An 18,655-nucleotide genomic window follows, 5' to 3' on the forward strand; every position below is an offset into this window, starting at 1 on the left:
ATTGTCTGGAGCCAGAGGCTAATAGCAAAGGATTCAAACCCTCAAATGGCTCGCTAAAAGACTGATTAACTCTGCTGTGTGTTATTGTTGCCTGTGTATGAGTTGATGTCAGGGGGGTGGAGCGGGTGTGGAAGAGTAATTGGGGGCTTTAGAGTGTGTTTGTGCCACGCGTCTGCTCGTCTCCACTCTGATGAACCGATGGCTAAGACCTGAGCCCGCACAGTTGCTGCAAGGTATTGTGGGGAAGGCACGAGGCGATTACAGAAATATCCACCAGCGATGAATGCTTTGATCCAAAATGAAACACTGCTTCACCGATCTTTATATGGTTACTGGCATAGTGCAAAATAGGGATCCTAATATTTGTTCCCTCGAGCAGTCAAACTTTATTTATACAGCATTTTTCAGCACAGTAACTATCAGCTGATTTATGGAAGGAGAAAAAGAAAAGCAGGAAATAAAATAAAGCAACAAGATAATAAAAACATATTTTTTCTGTCTTTTTAAGATGTTTGTACTGTAAAAATGTGCACAGATTGTACAGATAGATTAGTGGTTATAGAAAAAGTGGCTGCTACCGGATTTTGAATTATTACCACACGTGCACATTTTCAATTATAGATTTTTAAATGTTATGATACTCATAAACTTTATTTATATAGTATATTTTATACAATAAATGAATCTAAAAGTGCTTTAAATTAAGATTAAACAATTTAAAACAAGTTAAAAGAATGCAGACATAGATACTGATTATTATGTTGTGTTGATTGCTTCATGTTTTCATAGCTAATAATTATAGCAATAGATTTTGAATGTAAAAGCAGCAGCAGTTCATTTTACATTTTGTATACCTCTTTTGGCATTGCTGCTGCTGATGAACAGTTCCACCTGTGCATGGAGATGAAGATGGACTGTGTCGAGTACGATTCAACCCTGATGAGAATGACTGCAGTCATAATTCCCAATCCATTCTCTACATCTCGCTGCCTAAGCCTGGTGGCATTCAGTGCATGATGATCTAAAACAACTGTGACCGACCCCTAGATCAAGCCCTGATGCCCAAAATGTCGGCTCCTCGCTTGCACATCATCAACCTGACGGCCGGCCAATCCCCAGAATGAACTGAGGACTCAACCAGCATTTCGGAGTTGAGGCCCGCAGTTGGACTCCAGTAGAGTCATTTTATACGGGAAGGTAATTCAAAGCTTCACAAATGTCCAATAATCAAAACATGAGCATTAATGGGTCTGGCCACATTAGGGTCCAAATGATTTTGAAGAACACTGGGGATGTAAGGAGAGCTGTTGCTCTGAGAAGTCAGCTGTTGCAGTGGGCTGCAGTATAGCAGTGCAGAGAGATGTGCTGGGGGACGACACTAACAGTGCATGCACTTCACTATGTGTTTGTATGTGTGTGTGTTTACGTGCCGAAGTATGTGGACTTATTTAAAGCCAGCAGCTCTGGGGACTTTGGGATTCATCTCCTCCTCATGTGTTATCAGCATACCAGCTTTTCAAATGGTGCAGCGAGTGACATAGTACATAAACCAGCCTCTGCCTCTCTGAAGAGCCCCTTCAGAGTCCCAGAATAGCTCAGGCCCGTTCTATCTAACTGATGCCCAAGAAAGTTTGAGCCATCACGGCAACACCTCTCAGTCTGCCACGGCAACAGATAGCGGCATCAACAAAGATGGCTGCCTCTCAAGTCAAGACATCCATGTAGGAGTTTGTTTTCTTGTGTTTGTGTTTGTGTGCGTGTGTGTATAGGTTGAAAGATAAGGGAGCAAACACGTTCTGTGATATTACAAGTAGACCTCTCACCTCTTAGGGTTTGTAAAAGTGACAGCGTCTGCATCGGGAGTAGACAAATGTCTTTGACTTTTCTGTGTTGCTTTTGCAAAATTCAACGCAGCCAACAGTTAACAGTCAATCTCCCTATCAGGAATGCTGGACTCTGGCTTTGTCTATTCTGAGAAACTGTGGTCCCCTTTCCCTCCCCCCGTGCTGCACTGTCACCCTGCTCTCATACCAGGCACCAACCTCTCCCCTTGCTCTGAAGGTCAGATCTGGTGGAGCCAGAGTGTGAGAGGCGCACTGCTTATGCCAGAATTACTGGATACACAAAATTACAGCAGCTACGTATGAAAATATAACGCACTGCACTATCAGCAGATGGTTTCCGAGATATAGCTACTTCGCATTTTCATCCGAGGCCCAAAGCGCTAAAGCCTGAGATATTGCCGTTTGTGGCTTTCTAGAGAAAATCTGAAAAAACAAAAGTTAAATTTACAATCTCTCATCTCATCTTTGGGATGAATCGACGCTCATATTTATCGGTTTTGAATTCATGTGAAGCACTTTATTGTGTGGTAGGAGCCGTGCGCCATGTTTCTCTCTATTAATATAATGTAGTATATTTATAGTAGCATGTTTAATGCCACACAGCTCCTGAAATAATCTCTTCTAAGGTTGCATCCTCTGTGGCCATACACAATAGCAAACATCCCTGTTGGCTCTTAACAACACAAAAGCAGCAGGGCAATTACTTGGAGGCCAACATGAGTTCATGAGCATCGGAGTCACCTAAAGTGGGATTAGTGGATTTGTGTTCATGAGGAGTTTGAGAGAGGATAAGAGCAATAAATACATTCCATGTATATACATATGCCTACTGGCTGTAACTTTTCTTTTACATGTTCTGCGTATATCATTTAATAGTTTTCTAAGAATATTCTGTCAAATTTCCAGTTTTTGTTTCTAGGTGTGGACACAAGTTACTGTGTTAATAGAGGCAATGATGCATCGCCCTTCAAAATCTATGGATCGAAAAAATTCCCCCCTACAGGGATGCTCCTAATGCAACTCTCTCCCACTCCCTCGCAGTGTGTACAGTGCATAAAATAACTGGGATACAAAAATAGCCGGCTTGGGTTTAGCGCAATGACAAAAACGTAGCTTTCCTTTTGTGTCAATTGAGACAGGCGCTCAGCACCAATAGGCGTCGGAGGAGGTGGCATATGCTAATGAGGGACAAATGTGCACTGACCGTGACCTTGAGGAACACAGTATAAAGGAGGGAACATCTCGCCAAGCTGTTATTTCGTTGTGGTCGTCCTGAGGTCAGTGGAGAACTTTTTGCCTCTGTTTGGTAGGTTGATCATTACGTGTTTTTACGCGCGGGTTGGCTCCTCTTTAAAGCGTCTTATAGAGTCCTGCTTTCATCACAGTAGAGTTATACCGTTTACCTTCGCTGACACGTGTGAGAAGGGCGCTCATCTTCCTCTGTCCTCTTTCTCTCCATATGCTGCTGTGTTTTTGTAGTTTTCATTTTGGTGATAGAGGATTTGCGCTCTTTACGCACAGTGTTTTCATGGCCACGTATTGTTTTTTTTTTTGACTGCAACTGATCTCATCCATCATTCAATAATGGAAGACTGAAGTAACAAACACAGCTTTAGCTTTTTTTAAGAACTACTGATCCTAACAAAAAAATTGTGTTTTTCTTACCAAAGGAGTTCCACAACTTGTCTGCCTGTGTCCGGTTTTTGGGCCGGCGAGGAGTTGCCACCATGTCGCGCTTTGACATGCGGGAGTTCGGGGAGGCTGCATCGTTTTTACGCAAATCTGACCTGGAGCTGCTGACGACGCACACCGTCTCTATTGACGGTAGGCCTGATATCATTTAATCACCTAATAAGGGCACTTCAAAGAAACGCAACCTTATAGGGCAAATCACATGAAATATGTTCATATTAGAATTTAATTTAGTTTTGGACTTAATTTTAAATTGTTAACTGTCGTTAAATGATGTATAAATTCGGCCGATGGTGAGAGATACTGTAATTCTGTCTGTGCGGTTATATTTGTTTCAGATATTCAAGAAACAATTAGTATTGAAACTCGGAAAACACTCGAAATGTATCTTTTTTGTTCCAATGCAATGCTAGAAACAAATAAATTAATATTAATCAACTGTTGGATTTCTCTTTTGTTTTAGTTAAATGTTAAACAGTTGTTACTATTTTATTAACTCGTTTTTGAAAAGTTATATAAATAAAGGTTTTTGATTCAATAAATACAATAACAGACTTGCTGAGATGAGTATTTTTGCCACACAGGCTGACTTCTGTAATATTTTAATTTTGTGATGATTGTCTGTATTTTTATTAGCTTCTATTATATTATATGTGTTGTGGAGAGTTTTGCTTTTGTCCAACACCCTTCCACTCAGTGATCACTTCTCTGCTGTGCTGTTAGGTAAGAAGCGAGCCTGGATCCCAGATGACAAAGAGGCTTACATTGAGATTGAGATCAAGGAGCACAGAGGTGACAAAGTCATTGTCGAGACAAAAGATGGGAGGGTAAGAGATCATCCCTTCTTACAGAAAGAAAACCTAAAATATAGATCTCAGGAGTTTTACATGTACAACACAATCCCATGATGCCTTTCTCATGTCCGCCTGTGTCCATCAGACTCTACAAGTGAAGGAGGATGACGTCCAGCAGATGAATCCTCCTAAGTATGACATGATCGAAGACATGGCCATGCTGACACACCTCAACGAGGCCTCTGTTCTTTACAACCTGCGCCGACGCTACTCTGCCTGGATGATCTATGTGAGTATCTTTTTATGGACTGATGGTGTTTCCACTCACACATGTTTCCAAAGGACATGATAATCCCCGCATTAAAATACCGAGTTTAACTGTGTGATTTTAAGTAATGTTAATTTATCAGTAGCTCTCATTTGGGGATTATAGCAGAAATTGTCAAGTTTGTTATCATAGTGAGTTGACCTTAATCTTACTAACTGGGGTCCCCGCAGACCACAGAGGTTTACTATTTGTCATATCTCACAGTTGCTTTATTCTATTTTTCCAATTTTTCATGACTTTGTCAATCAGTTTGTTTAATGACTTCATATCATTGTTTTCGGTTTCTTTAAATTAGTGTTTTTAAAGAAAAAATATCAATGCATTGGGGTCAAGTCAAAAGCACTACTTTACTGTTTACCATGGGTCCTAATTTAAAGGTATCACACACTATTGAGAGGGGGGGGAGTCTGTCAGCCATTTTGAAGGCTTTGTGGAAAGATTGTACTTGGGATAAAAGCTGCAATTTGTATTAAAGAGAAGTATTTATTTTCGTTTTACACAATATGCAAATTAACTGGAACTTTCCTAAAATAATAATAATATGTTTGTTTTTTTTTAGAGATGACATTAATGACATAACTAATAATGTTTTGAGAAGTAATCAGTTAACATTTTGCTATGATGGTTGTTTCTTACAGTACAGTCTTGGGGTCCCCAGGGGCCCCAGTTGGTAGTCCTTGTATTTTAAATATGTTGGGAGGATGAGGGTTAATCATGTTTGTTGTCTTCCTGTTACCTCAGACCTACTCCGGGCTCTTCTGTGTGACGGTGAACCCATACAAGTGGCTTCCCGTCTACACAGCCCCTGTGGTCGCTGCCTACAAAGGCAAACGCCGCACTGAGGTGCCGCCGCACATCTACTCCATCGCAGACAATGCCTACAATGACATGCTGCGCAGTGAGTGGTCACACACACACAAAACAATATGAAACCAGCATGCAGATACATATACCAAATATAAATACACACACACACCTGTCAGGTCTGAGTTACAAGAGTTAAGCCTTGTGTTATTTTCCCTTCATCAGATCGGGAGAACCAGTCCATGCTCATCACGTAAGTATCAACTGCTTCAAATGAATTTAGATTTTGTCTTATTGCAAGTCACACATTAGAGAAGAAACATTAGACAGCTTGTAATTATATGAGCACTGATATAATATGTAGAGTAGATTTTTCACACACAGTCGATTTTAAAGATTTTTTCTTTTCCGCTAAAGATTTTGGCTTTGACTAAAATCTGTTTCTCACTTTTTTCTTTTTCTTTCTCTCATGCAGTGTAATGATTTTGACTTACACTACCTTTTTAAATAGTTTTGTGACTACTTTCTACCTGTTGTATCTACACTTTGTTATTTTTCACACTCCTATAGCGGAGAATCCGGTGCTGGCAAAACTGTCAACACGAAACGTGTCATTCAGTATTTTGCCATTGTGGCAGCTCTTGGGGAAACATCTGCTAAGAAAGGAGTAAGGCCGACATGGCAACCCGTATTTTTGTTCCCCACCTCCCTTTTTCAAGCTTTTTTGCTGTATTTTATTTTTATTTTCTTCATTTTTTTTTTTTTTTTGGTCCCAGGAGTCCTTCAGTGTATTCCCTTTAAACCATATGTTTCCATACATTTTTTCTCACTGTTGAAATGGTGAATGTGAGAACTTATTACATTCATGTCTGAGTCTTTACCCTCATGTGTTGTGTAGCCACTTCCAGCCACTTCACAATGCTTTCTTATTGATTTTTGAATCATTTTTCTTTTCCCCTTTCCATGTCATTTCTTTTTTTTTTTTTTTTTTTGGCTCCAAATTTTCCATTATCTTTCCCTTTGATTTTTGACTTTTCTATGTTGTTTGATGCTCATTTTTTCCTCCCCTTTTCTCCCCTGCGTTCACCACACTTCATCATATAAAACAAAGTGGCCATTGTTTTCTTTTTTTTACCACAGTTTTAACAACCAGTTTCTAATTTTCCAGTTGGTCATGATGTTCCCCTTTGATTGTGAAAGCATTATTCAGCCATTCTTGACATGATATCGCACTCACAGGCTTCTCGTCTTCTTCTTTTGCAGCACGGTCCTGCAACTAAAACAGGGGTGAGTTAGAGTTGTGGAACATCACTTTAACATAAACTGAAAATTGTAAAAAATGATTGAAAAATGATCTTTACATTTACTGATAATTGTCACTCCTAGGGGACTCTGGAGGATCAGATCATTGAGGCGAACCCCGCCATGGAGGCGTTTGGTAATGCCAAAACGCTGAGGAATGACAACTCATCCCGTTTTGTGAGTAACAGGAATATACCCTGTGTCTTTTATATTTTATATACATTCAAATGAGCTTGATATTCTGGATATTGGTCGGTTGATTTACTGAGCATTTCATAAATATTTTTCCCACAGGGAAAGTTCATCAGGATCCACTTTGGACCTACTGGAAAACTGGCCTCGGCTGATATTGATAGATGTGAGTTAATGTTGTGAACGCAGTATTTTTAACACCACATATTTTTCTTGCTTCATGTGTAGTATGAACTCCTCTCTCTGCTCTTCAGATCTTCTGGAAAAATCCAGAGTGATATTTCAGCAGCCCGGTGAGAGGAGCTACCACATCTACTACCAGATCATGTCGCAGAAGAAACCAGAGCTGTTAGGTTTGTCACTGTGGCAGCTTTAAATATGTTTTACCTACGAGTGCAGGACTGTGACATGACTGTGTGTAAACTCTTTGTTCCAGACATGCTGCTGGTGTCGTCTAACCCGTATGACTACCACTTCTGCTCCCAGGGGGTGACCACTGTGGAGAACATGGATGATGGACAGGAGCTGATGGGCACTGATGTAAGAGCTTTTATCTAAGGGAGAGAAATTCAGCTGCATTTTAGTACAACACATCCAGTAAATCAAGTCGTGAGATCTCTTCGTCTCTGTCTTTCTGCAGCATGCCATGGACATCCTCGGCTTTCTGCCTGATGAGAAGTATGGCTGTTACAAAATAGTTGGAGCCATTATGCACTTTGGCAACATGAAATTCAAGCAAAAGCAGCGCGAGGAGCAGGCGGAAGCCGCCGGCACTGAAAGTAAGAACCAGTCACATAAGATCTGACACAAAACCAACCACTAAAAATTTTAAAACAAGCTTGTGATTGACTCGTTTTGTCCTGTTTGGTGACCAGGTGCAGACAAGGCCTCGTACCTGATGGGAGTCAGTTCAGCTGACCTCATCAAGGGCCTCCTCCACCCAAGGGTGAAGGTGGGGAACGAGTATGTGGTGAAAGGACAGAATGTTGAACAGGTGAGGAGATACATCAGTGTTTGCTTTCTGTGTTTTTTTTCATTATTTTTAAAATTGGAATGACAATGAATCAGTATTTTTCTTAGAATTTTCTGTAATGTTTATCATAGCCAATCAGGGGAGAGAGGACTTATAACTGAACAATCAATAGATCGTATAGATAAAAGCAGATCTGACACATATAAGATACTTTACAAGGTAGTACGTGTTCGGGTTCATTTCATTCTCCAGGATGATTAGTGCGTTTATGAAGGACAGTTTCTCAGTCAATCAATACACTCTCCACACACACTAGAATCTGGTATCTAAGCAACAGGGCTTTCCTGTGTGAATGACAGCTGTATTCCTCCTGTGTGTGTGGGTGTGCATTTGTGCATTGACGCTGTAGGTTAACTATGCCGTCGGCGCTCTGGCCAAAGCCACGTATGACCGCATGTTCAAATGGCTCGTGGGACGCATCAACCGGACCCTGTACACCTCTCTGCCCCGCCAGTACTTCATAGGAGTCCTGGACATCGCTGGCTTTGAGATCTTTGAGGTAAGTAGATCCATAGTGCAATTATTTTTCATATTATTATGGATGTTAAAGTTGTCTTTTTTTAAAAAATATGAAGATCAAACTGGTTTTCTGCTTGCATGGGAATATTTTGTTTGAATATCAGCAGGTGCTCTGTTTTGTGTTTCATTTTTCTCATCAAGATGAATTATTGCAAGATGAATCTCTGTGACATATCCTCATGTTTTTCATGCTGTTCACTTCTAAACACCTGTTCCTCTTTCATCGCAGCTCAACAGCTTCGAGCAGCTGTGCATCAACTTCACAAATGAGAAACTGCAACAGTTTTTCAACCACCACATGTTCATCCTGGAGCAGGAGGAGTACAAGAGAGAGGGCATCGACTGGACCTTCATCGACTTCGGGCTGGACCTTCAAGCTTGCATTGATCTCATTGAAAAGGTGAACAAATCATTTTAGTCATGTTAGGCAAAGTTTAATCAGCTTTTCTAGACATATTATACTCACATGTTGTCATCCCTGCAGCCGCTGGGCATCATGTCCATCCTTGAAGAGGAGTGCATGTTCCCAAAGGCCACAGACAGCAGCTTTAAAGCCAAGCTGTATGATAATCACATTGGCAAGTCGCCTAACTTCCAAAAGCCACGACCAGACAAGAAGCGCAAGTTCGAGGCCCATTTTGAGCTGGTGCACTATGCTGGAGTGGTAAGAGCATTCTCACAATTAATTCTTTAATGAAGAATTCACCGCATTCACTGTTTTAAGCACATCTAATAATTTGGCTCCCACGGCTGTGTTTCACAGGTGCCATACAATATTCTTGGCTGGTTAGACAAAAACAAAGACCCGCTGAATGAGACGGTGGTGGCCTGTTTCCAGAAGTCTGCCAACAAGCTGCTCGCCTCTCTGTATGAGAATTACATCGGCTCAGACTCAGGTACAGTCAACAGGATTCTGACAGAAGATTAAAGCATATAACAGATGCCTTAATGTGGTCAAATGAATCACTCTGCTTATTATCACTCAGTCGAGTCCAAGCCTGGCGTCAAGGAGAAGAGGAAGAAGGCAGCCTCTTTCCAGACTGTGTCTCAGCTTCACAAGGTGAGACTGACACCAGTAAAAGGGTCTACTATTTAACCAGATGAATCCAGTCTTATTCTAAATAACTGTCAGTGTTTTTTGTGGTGTGAAAATGTGGGCATCACTGGACAGCTGGGACGGAGGCAGTTAAGACTTGCAGTGATGTTTAGGGCAATGATCACATGAACATCACTTTAAGTCTGTGCTGGCTCCTCTCTCATTTACATCAGCGACACTTGTGAGGAACACAAAATCCTGTGAGATGAAATGTGTTGTGTGGAGGTTCTCTAGTTATTTTTGTAAAAAAAAAAAAAAAAAAACACACACACAATAAAGTTTTTTTCATTGACTCATTAAACACAATTTGCAATGTTTGATCTTTCTTCCAGGAAAATCTGAACAAGCTGATGACCAACCTCCGCTGCACCCAGCCCCACTTTGTTCGCTGCATCATCCCTAATGAGACCAAGACTCCAGGTAACACTCAGCACAATCATCACATATCATCAGGTGCTAAACCATGGGGACTAGACTCATGTTTGAACCTGTTCTGTGCAGGGGTCATTGATTCGTTTCTGGTGATGCACCAGCTACGCTGCAACGGTGTTCTGGAAGGCATCAGGATCTGCAGAAAGGGCTTTCCCAACCGCATGCTCTATGCTGAGTTCAAACAACGGTAAGACAAACCAGACACACAGATCACTCTGATCACTTTTTGAATATAGGACTTCAAGTGACACTGTGATCAGTCCTAAAAATCTTTTATACATTTGTGCAGCTACCGCATCCTGAACCCACACGCCATCCCAGATGATAAGTTTGTGGATAGCAGGAAAGCTGCAGAAAAGCTGCTGGGCTCCTTGGATATCGACCACAACCAGTATAGATTTGGACACACAAAGGTATGAGGCGGCAGCTTGTGTGTAACATAGAGCTATCTACATTACACCCAATCTATTTTAGGTTATGTGTTTTGATTTTATTTTAAGTGCTGTCAACCCCTGATTTAATCTTTGTTTCTTTCTTGACTTTTGGCTTCATGTAGGTGTTCTTTAAGGCAGGCCTGCTGGGTCAACTCGAGGAGCTGAGAGACGAGCGTTTGGCCAAAATCCTGACGCTGCTGCAGGCAGTCGCTCGAGGCAAGATCATGAGGATGGAGCTGCAGAAGATGATGGAAAGGAGGTAAAAGACTTTTTTCATGAACCTGAATGAATATAAAACATGTTCTCAGGCGCATGAAAGCCTTTTTGCTTTATACCTCACAAGAAGGTGAAGACATGAGTACAAAAAAAAAAAGACCTCCAACACCAGTTGCTTCTTTGAACAGGTTCAATAGCAACATGATCAGCCGCGAGCCTTTCAGCTTGTGATACACTATACCTTAGTATTCACTCCCTCGCTCTGCTATGTGTGGCATGCAAGGGCAGTGTTATCGGCGTGTGTGAGGCGTGTGCTTGCCCTTGTATGGTTACCAGGCATGTGTGTGGCCCTACTGTTAATAAGGGCCCCATCCCTCTCTCACACACACACACACACCCCACTCGCAGGTCTCTGGTCATTCTCTCCATCCGCTCTCTCTAAATTAAACAATGCTGACGGTGTCCTCAGAGCCAGGTGGCGACATGTGTCAAGTGGCAGCTGCTCAGGCCCTCCCTAAAAATACAACCCCCAGCCCCCTCCCTGGATGCCCGATGGCCCCTGGCCCCTTTTGTCCGCGGCGCCTGTACTTGTAAGTGAGTGCATTGATGGGATATGTGGCGGGTGACAGAGGATTAAAGCCTGCCGTTGGACAGAGGGCTTTAGTTCCTAAATAAACACAGACGCTCACCTTTGAGAGGCACCCGGCATGGAGTCATGTCAAAAATGCAATCAGCTCCCCCACCCTCATTCAGTCACCTCCTGCTCACTCAAATTCACCCTCTGAACACTGACAGGAAGTCCTTGACCAGTCTGCTCTGGATCCATATTTAGGACTGTGAGAAGTCATCCTGGGACTAAATCAATCTGGTAACCCTGTTTGGTCACAGTCATGAAACATCAAAAGCAGCATTAGGTGTATGATTTCATATTACATCCCTGGGTGTATGATTAGATACAAGAGAGTAGATACTTGCAGGATTAGTGCCAAAAATCAAGCGCCAAGGAGAAGTAACTAAATAAATAAACGGGGAACTCCAGGATAAATCTTTCTGACCTTCTTCCCTTGATATAAGTGCTCTGAACTTTATTTCTATTGGTATTAAAGCCTGATACGGCTTACGTCAGTGTTTCCCAACTTTGTTTTTCAGGCGTAACCCCACAACACTATCAGATGAGCCCAAGTACTTCAATCCCACCACCAGTCATGTTCCAAATGTGTTCATTTAAATTGATTTTGACCTGGATGTTGTTTTAGCATTACAAACTATATCAGAGTGAGTGTTGTTGCATTCTTTTTTTTTTCTTTTTTACAATTGTACCATCAGTGTTAAGGTTGGTTTGGTCAGTTGGCAAATGCTATAGGTTTCAGCCATCTATCATTACTTTTTAGCTACTATTTCAACTGTTTATCCATTACTTTTAGCTATTTCACCTTTTATCTGATACTTTTAGCTAATCATTTGAACTGTTAATTTAAAGCTATTACTTTTAGCTATCTATTTCAACCATTTATGTATATTATAACTGTATAGACCTCTCGGATGCTTGCTAATTAGTTGTGATGCATTGTATTATATAATACACATTGTATTCAGGTGTTACAGCTGACCAAATATATATATATATATTTATAATTTTTAAAATTTTTTTTTATTGGTTAAACACACCATGGTAACTGCTGAAGTGCCTCCGGGTTTGTTTTCTAACCTGAAAATTTTAGAGGGAAAACATTCACTCTTCCCTCCATTTTTCTTCCTGTTTTCAGGGAAGCTCTGATGATTATCCAGTGGAACATCCGGGCCTTCAACGCTGTCAAGCACTGGCCCTGGATGAAGCTCTTCTTCAAGATCAAGCCCCTTCTGAAGAGCGCTGCCACAGAAAAAGAACTGGCATCTCTGAAGGAGAAGCTGATCCAGCTGAAGGAGGCTCTGGAGAAATCTGAGGTCAAGCGCAAAGAGCTGGAGGAGAGGCAGGTCAGCCTGATCCAAGAGAAGAATGACCTCGCTCTACAGCTGCAGGCAGTAAGTATTCACACATTCAGCTTTTAGAAAAGGGAACATATTGGAAGAGTATATAACACATTTCAAGTTTTTTTTGTTCTTATTTAGTTGTTTTTCTCTTCTGTCTGCCATAGGAGCAGGACAATCTGGCCGATGCCGAGGAACGCTGCGACCAGCTCATCAAAACTAAGATCCAGCTGGAGGCCAAAGTTAAAGAAATCATGGAGAGGTTGGAAGATGAGGAGGAGATGAACGCTAATATTCTCGCCAAAAAACGCAAGCTGGAGGACGAGTCCACTGAGCTGAAGAAAGACATTGACGATCTGGAGATCACCCTGGCTAAAGTGGAAAAGGAGAAACACGCCACTGAGAACAAGGTGAGGAGACTGGAATAGGAGAGCAGTGAGTTACCTAAAGAGGGTGCTAAGAGGCCACAGAAAGCTCCACAACACAGCCGGTGCATTGTACTGTACATGTCTGAGGGAAAAAGAAAAATGCATGTGTCTTTGATTTCTTATTTCCTAAGTGTCAAATTTTGTTTCTTCTTCTTGCTTGCAGGTGAAGAACTTGATTGAAGAAATGTCAGCTCTGGATGAAACCATACTGAAGCTGACTAAGGAGAAGAAGGCTCTACAGGAGGCTCACCAGCAGACGCTGGATGACCTGCAGGCAGAGGAAGACAAAGTCAACACTCTGACCAAAGCCAAGGCAAAGCTGGAGCAACAAGTAGATGATGTGAGTTTATTTATCACTTACAAAAGCAAAACATCTTTTTTATACCATTTAGTCCACATGCTAATAGGTAACAAATTGATCAAATAAAATTATTTTTATTGTCATAATGTATACAATATACTATCTAGTAATGTGTAACATAGTTGGACCCTCCTTTTGCGAATTAGCTGGAGGGATCTCTGGAACAAGAGAAGAAGCTGCGTATGGACCTGGAACGGGTCAGACGTAAGCTGGAGGGAGATCTAAAACTCTCCTTAGAGTCTGTTATGGACCTGGAGAACGACAAGCAGCAACTTGAAGAGAAGCTGAAAAAGTAAGACTGATCATATATATATGTATATGATATAATAATATATTATTATATATTAGCGAAAAAACATCATCTTGCCTTTGAGGTTATTAAGAAGTAATAATTAACAAAAATCATTTTACTATCAGAAAAGACTTTGAAATGAATGCGATGAGCTCAAAGATTGAAGATGAGCAAGCCTTGGTCAACCAGCTCCAGAAGAAGATAAAGGAGTTACAGGTGAAGACTATTCTCTTAACCTCTGATAGAGCAGTTATGTAAGATAATTTTGATAAAGTAACCGACCATTGCTTTCTCCAGGCTCGAATAGAGGAGCTGGAGGAGGAGCTGGAGGCCGACAGGGCTTATAGGGCCAAAGTGGAGAAGCAGCGTGGTGATGTGACTCGTGAGCTGGAAGAATTGAGCGAGCGCCTGGAGGAGGCTGGTGGGGCCACATCAACCCAGATTGAGATTAACAAGAAGAGAGAGTCAGATTTTCTCAAGCTTCGGCGAGACCTGGAGGAAGCCATGCTGCACCACGAGGCCACAACAGCAGCCTTGAGGAAGAAGCACGCTGACAGCGTTGCAGAGCTGAGCGAGCAGATCGACAGCCTGCAGCGAGTCAAGCAGAAACTGGAGAAAGAGAGGAGCGAGGTCAAGATGGAGGCTGATGATCTGGCCTCCACTGTGGAGCAGCTCTCCAAAGGCAAGGTAGATAGACAAAAAAGAGGGCAAACACACTTAGAGATTTAAAATAATATGGGACCACACCAGATCAGTGTCCAGAGAATTCCCTCAAAAAGCTACAATTTCCATTTCTGGTCTGCAGGCCACTTCAGAGAAGACATGTCGCCTGTATGAAGATCAAATGAACGAGGCTAAAGCCAAGGTAGACGAGCTTCAGAGGCAACTCAATGAAACCAATACCCAGAGGGCCCGTGCTCAGGCTGAGAGCGGTAAGAAATATTAATTAATTTGATCATAAATCTTACAAACAGATTTCACAGACATGTAGGTAACATAGATACCTGCTCCCCTCGTAGCCGAGCTGGGCAGGAAGCTTGAAGAGCGGGAAGCCTTGGTCTCCCAACTCCAGCGTACCAAGAACTCCTTCGGGCAGAATGTCGAGGAACTCAAGAAACAGCTGGAGGAGGAGAATAAGGTCAGTTTCTGATCAATACATCAGTCAGTATTTGTTATTTATAGAACTGGTAGCTACCTCTGCAGAGCTTCTGAGTCCCTCCAGTTTAACAAACTGCTCTCCAACTTCATGATTGGTCTCTTAAGGCTAAGACCGCCCTGGCCCATGCGCTGCAGTCATCACGACATGACTGTGATCTTCTGAGAGAGCAGTATGAAGAGGAGCAGGAAGGCAAGGCTGAGCTGCAGAGAGCTCTGTCCAAGGCCAACGCTGAGGTGGCGCAGTGGAGGACTAAGTATGAAACTGATGCCATCCAGAGGACTGAGGAGCTGGAGGAAGCCAAGTGAGAGAGATATATTTTTACAGAATCAGATGGTAAAGAATGATCCTTTGAAAGCATGAGCATCAAATTTGTTTGCCTCTTTAATTATTAGGAAGAAGCTGGTGACACGTCTGCAGGAGGCTGAGGAGACAGTGGAGGCTTCCAATGCCAAGTGCTCCTCTCTGGAGAAGACCAAGCACCGGCTCCAGACAGAGATCGAGGACCTGGTCATCGACCTGGAGCGTGCAAATGCTGCAGCTGCTGCCTTGGACAAGAAGCAACGCAATTTTGACAAGGTACTGACAAAGAAAAGCTTGAAAAGTAACGTGTTTCCTGACAACTACTCTAGAAGATTGCTTTTACAATTGTCAAGGAAAGTACCCACTAATTAGGAAGATGAATCATAGTCTAATTAAGTTATTTGTACATCAGTCTTGTTACTTGATGACTTGGCAGGGTCAAGTATTAGTACCATGTACAACTCATGACCTTTGCACCATTAGAGCTCTGCTTTATCCAGTGAAGAAGGGATGAAATCTAAAAGCTGAAAATCCATCTCATTGCCTCTCCCAGGTGCTGGCTGAGTGGAAACAGAAGTATGAGGAGTGCCAGTCTGAGCTGGAAAGTTCTCAAAGGGAGTCTCGTGGCCTGAGCACAGAGCTCTTTAAACTGAAGAACTCCTATGAGGAGACCTTGGATCATCTGGAGACCATCAAGAGGGAGAATAAGAACCTCCAAGGTACAGTATGTGCCATTGTAGCTCACCTCATTGATACACAGTTTGAGATTTGCATTGAGACAGAGCATTCATGATCTTTACGCAAAATATAAACTACTTGTTCATCTTTACTCCCTCAGAGGAGATTGCTGACCTGTCAGATCAAATCAGTCAGGGAGCGAAGACCATCCATGAGCTGGAGAAGATAAAGAAAGGTCTGGACTTGGAGAAAAGTGAGATTCAGGCTGCACTGGAGGAAGCTGAAGTAAGTAGTTTGCTGAGTTCTCTCACTTCTCTGTTCTTGTGGTCTGTGTAAAAAAAAAAAAAAAATCTGACTGGGGTGGCCAACAGTATATCTTCAAGCCTCAAGTGGTTTGTCCTTCTGTCTCAGGGCACTCTGGAGCATGAAGAAAGCAAAACTCTCAGGATCCAGCTGGAGCTTAACCAGATCAAGGCTGAAGTTGACAGGAAGCTGGCAGAGAAGGATGAAGAAATTGACAACCTTCGGTTAGTTTTTGTCTTTTCATGCTACTGCAGCAAATCAATGATTCTGTCCCATCAACCACCCCACATACACTCGATCCTCCTAATGTTTCTATTTACGCCTTCTAGCCGTAACCACCAGAGAACACTGGAGACTATGCAGGCCACCTTGGATGCCGAGGCCAAGTCTCGCAACGAGGCAGTGCGCCTGAGGAAGAAGATGGAGGGCGACCTGAATGAGATGGAGGTGCAGCTGGGCCACGCTAACAGGCAGGCCGCAGAGTCTCAGAAACTCCTGAGAAACCTTCAGGTCCAGATCAAGGTGAGCTCAGATTCATCGGTACATGGACTGTTTTTGTCCAATATTATTATGTTAATGTTTCATGACAATCAAAATCTCTTGCATGTATTTGACAGGACATTCAGCTGGAGCTGGATGAGACTCTTCACCAGAACGAGGAGCTGAAGGAGCAGGTGGCGGTGACAGAGCGCCGCAACAACCTGCTGGCTGCTGAGGTGGAGGAGCTCAGGGCCATGCTGGAGCAAAACGACCGTGCACGCAAGCTAGCGGAGCACGAGTTGCTGGAGTCCACAGAGAGAGTCAACCTGTTGCATTCTCAGGTAAGAAAAATGCATTTAAACCCAACCTGCAGTACATTTATGATAAATAAATAGCTTATTTACGGTCATTTACTTTCAGAAGACAGGAAGAGGGTATGCTGTTTTCCAAGCTAGCTAGTTTTTGTGTTTGTTAGCTGAAAATATTCTTCAAAATGTAGTTCTTCTAGCCTGTTTATTACCTTCTGGTACAGCCACCCAGCTTGTACTAAGAAACCATATTGAAATCAAGATAAAATGACTTGAAAGGAGTCTTAAAATTGACTCTTTTGCTCCAGAACACAGGGCTGATCAACCAGAAGAAGAAACTGGAGATGGATCTGTCCACGCTGTCGAGTGAGGTGGACGATGCTGTGCAGGAGTGCCGCAACGCAGAGGAGAAGGCCAAGAAGGCCATCACTGATGTAAGAGATGTGCAGTTACGAAGCTCAGATTAAGTTTGTGAGTAAACTAAATCTGAAATGCAAGGGTATAAAACATCTAAATGTAAGATATTCACACTACAAGACAGCGCAAAATGTATCCTCAGGGGTGTGATAGAGATCAGAGAATGGTTGACTACATTGTGTTTATAATTATTCAGTAATTAGATCACTGCTGTAATAAATCAGCTTACATAAATACAGTCCACTCTAAGTTCTGCCAGAGGCGTGTTGATGTTATTGCTGTTGGTTTCAGTCCAGTTGGAGATTACTTCATGCCCCCCAACACTGATCCTCTGTATTTGTAGGCAGCCATGATGGCAGAGGAGCTAAAGAAGGAGCAGGACACCTGCGCCCATCTGGAGAGGATGAAGAAGAACATGGAGCAGACCATAAAGGACCTGCAGATGCGTCTGGATGAAGCGGAGCAGATTGCCCTCAAGGGTGGCAAGAAGCAGGTCCAGAAGCTGGAGGCCAGGGTGAGAGCTGAGACACATTCATTTTTTTTATGTTGTCACTGTCCTACCTGCTAAACCTTGTAATGGGTAGAATGGGTTTGTCATATGTTGATCTTTCTGGTAGGTCAAAGAACTGGAGAATGAACTGGAATGTGAGCAAAAGAAGAGCCAAGACTATCAGAAGGGAGTGCGCAAGTATGAGAGGAGAATCAAAGAGCTCTCCTACCAGGTAAACCACCACTGCTGTTTGAACATAGATCATGCCAGGATGTATAAATTGAAAGTAGGGTAAAAGCTCACTGTGCTGTTTGTGCAGGCTGAGGAGGACAAGAAGAACCTGGTCCGCCTGCAGGACCTCATCGACAAGCTTCAGGCCAAAGTGAAGAGTTACAAGAGACAAGCTGAGGAAGCGGTGAGTCCACCGTTAGAGATGATGTACTTAAGTTAGTATTAGTGTACTGTCAGTGAAAAATGATCATCATTTTTACAAAGTTCCTCCAATTCTGAAATAGTTTCCTGGTTTCTTCCTCTCTGTAGGAGGAGCAGGCAAACACCAACATATCCAAGTACAGGAAGCTCCAGCATGAGCTTGATGACGCAGAGGAGAGGGCTGATATGGCCGAATCACAGGTCAACAAGCTCCGTGTCCGCACGCGTGACCAAGGTAGCAAGGTTGGTAAACTAAACTCATGATGCAAGTCATATTACAGTACGCTGCAGAATTGTTTGACCTTTGGAAGTATTTGTTAAAATAAGCCAGTGGGCTTCGTAACAAGAACTAA

At 42.6% G+C, this 18,655-nt stretch overlaps 1 protein-coding gene across 1 annotated transcript; it reads left to right on the forward strand.

The window, feature by feature from the left end:
• The first annotated feature begins 3,079 nt into the window (after positions 1–3,079).
• myh7ba (myosin, heavy chain 7B, cardiac muscle, beta a) lies at positions 3,080–18,566 on the forward strand. The gene is made up of 42 exons (XM_042407669.1): positions 3,080–3,150; positions 3,515–3,668; positions 4,260–4,363; positions 4,476–4,619; positions 5,400–5,556; positions 5,688–5,715; positions 6,033–6,129; positions 6,849–6,941; positions 7,059–7,122; positions 7,211–7,309; positions 7,393–7,496; positions 7,597–7,735; positions 7,832–7,950; positions 8,339–8,488; positions 8,738–8,908; positions 8,993–9,172; positions 9,272–9,404; positions 9,495–9,568; positions 9,937–10,024; positions 10,106–10,223; positions 10,326–10,449; positions 10,593–10,729; positions 12,453–12,708; positions 12,822–13,064; positions 13,246–13,422; positions 13,590–13,735; positions 13,861–13,951; positions 14,033–14,422; positions 14,541–14,667; positions 14,755–14,873; positions 14,999–15,195; positions 15,287–15,470; positions 15,748–15,913; positions 16,033–16,157; positions 16,284–16,399; positions 16,505–16,697; positions 16,793–16,996; positions 17,272–17,397; positions 17,724–17,894; positions 17,998–18,102; positions 18,190–18,285; positions 18,411–18,566. Exons 2-42 carry the CDS (start codon positions 3,572–3,574, stop codon positions 18,564–18,566), a joined length of 5,808 nt encoding a protein of 1,935 aa, XP_042263603.1. The 5' UTR covers positions 3,080–3,150; positions 3,515–3,571.
• The last annotated feature ends 89 nt before the right edge of the window (positions 18,567–18,655 follow it).

This window comes from Thunnus maccoyii, chromosome 3 (assembly GCF_910596095.1).
Source record: "Thunnus maccoyii chromosome 3, fThuMac1.1, whole genome shotgun sequence".
NCBI lineage: Eukaryota > Metazoa > Chordata > Actinopteri > Scombriformes > Scombridae > Thunnus > Thunnus maccoyii.

Excerpts from the sequence above, each read along its gene's own strand:
- myh7ba (XM_042407669.1), top strand. The coding sequence starts at position 3,572 with ATGTCGCGCTTTGACATGCGGGAGTTCGGGGAGGCTGCATCGTTTTTA. Across the intron at positions 6,942-7,058 it reads ATGACAACTCATCCCGTTTT|GGAAAGTTCATCAGGATCCA; the intron begins GTGAGTAACAGG and ends TTTTTCCCACAG. Across the intron at positions 17,895-17,997 it reads TCCAGAAGCTGGAGGCCAGG|GTCAAAGAACTGGAGAATGA; the intron begins GTGAGAGCTGAG and ends TCTTTCTGGTAG.